General features: G+C 56.8%; 1 protein-coding gene across 1 annotated transcript in view; it reads left to right on the top strand.

Annotated features, from left to right (window-relative positions):
* Nucleotides 1-6: 6 nt before the first annotated feature.
* Nucleotides 7-2,699, top strand: part of RIMS4 (regulating synaptic membrane exocytosis 4) — a 50,090-nt gene continuing 47,397 nt past the window's right edge. The window contains exon 1 of the mRNA XM_004687406.2: nucleotides 7-81. Coding sequence (XP_004687463.1) covers nucleotides 54-81 — 28 coding nt within the window. The 5' untranslated portion in view covers nucleotides 7-53. The remainder of the gene's footprint in view (nucleotides 82-2,699) is intronic.

The raw sequence follows: 2,699 nt of genomic DNA, 5'->3' as shown, positions 1-2,699 counted from the left end.
GCCGCCTCAGCCTGTCCGCCTCCTTCGAGGCGCTCGCCATCTACTTCCCGTGCATGAACTCCTTCGACGATGAGGACGCGGGTAAGCGCGCGGCCCGCCCCCCGGCCCCGCGGCTGTCTCGGGCACCCGACCCGGAGGCCCCCGACCGACCCGGTGCGCCCCAAAGGTGGCCACTCACCTCCCCACCCCCAGCCCGCTCGGGGAGGCGCCCCTAGGGTCGCCGTCCCCATCCATGGCCCCCAGGGGCTCAGAGATGCCGCGTATTGCAGCCTCCAGCCGCCCCCGAGGGACCCCTAGCTCATCTGCATGCACCCCTTTCCCGCAGGTGGGCCCTTGGGTCGCCTGGACCCAGCTCTCCCTACTCACCTGCGCCTCCTAGATGCTCCCTGGTTCGTCCCCGGATCTATCTGCCACCCCCTGGGTCTCCTGTGTATGCCCTCTCCGCTAACGCGAAGCTTTGGCGACCGCACCCCTGGAGCTCCGACGCGCCCCCCCCAACCCCCCGCCATTGGAAGGGACGCGCAGACCTTACCTCTCCATCTTTGTCTTGGCTGCATCCAGAGCCCCCCTCCCGCCCTGCACCCAAGGCCGTCAGCGTCCCTATTTGTCCCCCCACCCCAGACTTTGGGGCCCCCGACTCGTGGGGGTCCCCTGGACTTCAGGTTCTTAGCCGACTGGGTGGACCACGGGGGAATGGCTCTGGGGTGACAGCCTTTCTTTCCTGCTTGCGGGGGCTGGGGGGAGGGAAGGAGGGGAGGCAGCACCAGTTCTACACCTGCACGCCCTCACAGCGCCCCTGCCCTCCGGTGCTCTTGTGTCTGGGGTACCGCTTCTAGGTGGGCCTAACCCTGGAGGCTGTCACCACTCCCTGCCAGCAGCTCAGCCAGAGCCTGGGGGTAGGGAGATGTAGGCAAACCTGCCCCCCCACCCCCGCCCTCCCAAGGCAGAGGGAAACTGAGGGGCCCGGCCTAGATCTGGGGGGTGAGGAGGACAATCCAGCAACAGGTAGGTAGGCAGCGGGCCTGGGGGAGCATTTCCCAGGACTTGTGCAGCCATAATCAGGGTTTGGTCTTGTCTATTCTTAGCAGCTGTGACCTTGGGCAAACTATAAGTTGTGCCAGCCCCTGACTACCTCTTCTGTAAAATGGGGTGCGATGCCTTAGCCACAGGCTCAATGTTGTGTGAAAAAGGAGTTAACAGCGTTTGAAGCTGAAAATCTGAGAGCAATGGCTTCAGAGAGGCTATAGAGGAGGGGTGTACGTGATGAGAGAAACAAAGTGATTTCATGGACACTTTTGAGCACCTGATGAAGAAGAGCTGGCTTTTACCTCAAAAAAAAAAAAAATACATGTATGCACCACCCACAAAATTTTGTCTTCAAGTTTTTGGCAGTTCATGGACCCTGGTTATAAACTCCCTGCCTGCAGGGACCCCTGTCTGGTCAACCAGTTAGCTGGTAAACCAAGCAGCCAGTGGTGGGTGCTCAGTCTTCCTGCTGGAGCAGGAGGCTGGGGGGCAAAAGGAAAGAAGGCTGTCCAGAAAAACTGTGGGTGAATACATGGGGGGTGCGAGGCAGACCTGTGGCTGACCTGGCCATGGGAGGGGGTGGTGGGGCGTAAAGGTGCTTGCTGTAGAGCCGGCCATTTTGCAGAAAAAATAATGGGGACCCAGAGGCTTCACTGCCCCCTTGCTAGAGTTAAGGGTTGTTGTACAGGCATGGAGGGGGTGCTGTCTAGCAAGGTGGTCTCTACTGGGGGCCCCACCAGCTTAGCTGAGCCAGTGCCCTTCACTGGGGTCAGAGTCTCTCCTGAAATTCAAGGCCACTGGGGTCTCAAGGGCCAGGTGGGGAGGGCATGGTGTTAGGCCCACGAGAGCAGGGAGAGGTTTCTCCCAAGCCAGACTCCGTCATGGGGACACTACCTTGTTGCTTGAAGCAGCTGTTGCAGGCAGCTTGCTCTGGTTTCCCTGGGACAGAGCAGATAACTTCATGCCATATGAGGGATTTTTCTAAAGGTCCACTGGAGGGTTTATTTTCCCCAGTGGGGTTCTTCATATTTTTGTTTTTCACTTGGCCAAGACCTAAGAATTATCTTGTCAACCCCCGTTGCCCCCAAATTCTTTGTGTCTTAGTGTGAATGTAAATGTGTGAGAGAGACTGAATCCTGTGTGTGTGTGTGTCTGTGTGTGTGTGTAACCCAAGGTCACCCGGGGAGCAGGCACAGTCTAGACTACAACCAGGTTTCCTGTTCTCTTTCCAGTAAATCAGTAGCCTGCTCTTTGAAAGAGGATTCTTTCCCAATGCCAAAGCTCACTGTGTAGAAAATGGTTCCCAAGTGAGGGGCCCCTGGGTGCCGTTGGCAGCCACCAGTTTCATTTGGGTATCTTGCCCTCGCCGGTCTGCTCATCTTGAAGGGTGCATTGAGTTTGGATGGGGGAGGGAGAAAGCCAAGTTCATTTCCGGAAGACTAATGAGCATCTGATGAAAATCGGAAGTAGGGAACGCTGTCTTGTTGCTTAATTTCTCTTGTTCTTCTCAAAGTCATTAATTTTCTCCTAAAAAAAGCCTTTTGGACTTATTCTTTTAGAATAGCACCGCGTTGAACTGATTTCTAAAAGCAATGTGAACGGTCTTTCAGATCCTGGACAGAGATCGGTGGGTCCGGCTCCTTAATGCCTGTGCTCCCTGGTAGCTCCTCCTG

This window comes from Condylura cristata, unplaced genomic scaffold (genome assembly GCF_000260355.1).
Source record: "Condylura cristata isolate star-nosed mole 26May11 unplaced genomic scaffold, ConCri1.0 scaffold00022, whole genome shotgun sequence".
Taxonomy (NCBI): Eukaryota; Metazoa; Chordata; class Mammalia; order Eulipotyphla; family Talpidae; genus Condylura; species Condylura cristata.
The sequence above is the reverse complement of the archived record's forward strand: the minus strand, read 5'-3'. Positions and strand labels throughout refer to the sequence as shown.